The 1,438-nt window shown below is 29.9% G+C and overlaps 1 protein-coding gene across 1 annotated transcript; it reads left to right on the forward strand.

Annotated features, from left to right (window-relative positions):
* Positions 1–6: 6 nt before the first annotated feature.
* Positions 7–623, forward strand: LOC109588654 (chromodomain-helicase-DNA-binding protein 1-like). The gene is made up of 3 exons (XM_020004794.1): positions 7–49; positions 118–144; positions 437–623. Exons 1-3 carry the CDS (start codon positions 33–35, stop codon positions 621–623), a joined length of 231 nt encoding a protein of 76 aa, XP_019860353.1. The 5' UTR covers positions 7–32.
* Positions 624–1,438: the final 815 nt, after the last annotated feature.

The following is a 1,438-nucleotide window of genomic DNA, read 5'->3' on the forward strand; positions in this document are numbered from 1 at the left end:
CAGACATTTTGAAGTTTGGATTAGATAAATTAATGGAGTCGGAAGAAAGGTGAATCATTAATAATTATTATTGAAATAATTTTGATTACATTTATACTTGTACACTGTACATTGTAGCTCTTTTGGATGTGAAGACTTGGAAAGGTAAGTCCATGTAGATTAATTATAATAGCAGGCTCATTAAAGTACTGTACATGTACATGTATTGGGTTATTAGGCACCTTTTTACATACATGTACATGTACTCCATCAATCAAAATATGCTATTGTGTTAATGATAAACTGCCACAAATGTAGGCCACAATTAGCAGAAGGATGGAGTCACCAAGCTAACCTTTAAGTTTTGTATTTTGCCAAATATTATAGGCAGAGCTATTGCATCCTAAATTCCACTAACTTTATGATGGGTAATATTTATTTCACATATGTTTATTAGTATAATTGGTGAAACTGATGCTAATGGACACTGGATAATACAAGACACTGCAGTACCTGAAGCATTAGAAGGAGAGGGAGAGGAGGAGCAAAGAGGACCAGAGACAATATACATGTACGAGGGAAGAGACTATTCTAAAGTTGATGAGAAAGACCAAAAAACATTTGAAGAATTATTATCAGGTTAGGTATATGTATAATATGTGTATGTACATGTATATGTACAGGGTGTGAAGGAACAGTACTCACAGTAGCAAAAACACACCTTTCACTTACCCTAAGCACCAATGTTTCAATTTTATGCATTAAGTTAATTTTATAGTGTGGCTTTCATGATATTTTGTCTTGCCTTTGGCTTTTACAAATAAATTCTTTTTAGTAATTTACAAAGTCCTTGCACTTAATTTATGGTTTAAATATTAATTTTATCACTCTTGATTTTATTAATGTGTGTCTTGTAAAAAAAATTTGAGCTTAATGAAATCAAAATTTGAATTTTATATAATTTCAAAAGTTGCTTCAAAATTGGGCCAAATTTTGCCAAGAATCAAAATGAGAAAATTGTAAATACATGTATATGTACTTATGTTGTGTAAAAACTTTGAGCTGATTCCAGTAAAATTCAAATGTTTCATGAATTTTTTAAGCTGCTAAAAATTAGGCTAATGTCCCTGTACAGGATAAGTGGCCAAATTTTGCCAGGAATTAAAACAAAAGAATTCTCTATTTTTAAATTTTTTCTGATACATTGTACGTGTTTTAATGTTGTATAGAAAATTCTAATCAAAATTGAATTTTTAAAGTTGCGCCAAAATTAGGCCAAAGTTCCTGTACTATAGTACAGGGTAATTGGCCAAATTTTGCCAAAAATGAAATTGAGGAAATTATATTTTTTCCTGGTACATATATGTGTTCTAATGCTGTATAAAAAGTTAGAAGTGATTCCGATTGAAATTGGATTTTTTATTAATTTTTAAAGTTACTCCAAATTCTACAAGTAAAT

This window comes from Amphimedon queenslandica, unplaced genomic scaffold (assembly GCF_000090795.2).
Source record: "Amphimedon queenslandica unplaced genomic scaffold, v1.1 AMPQUscaffold_11954, whole genome shotgun sequence".
NCBI classification, from domain to species: domain Eukaryota; kingdom Metazoa; phylum Porifera; class Demospongiae; order Haplosclerida; family Niphatidae; genus Amphimedon; species Amphimedon queenslandica.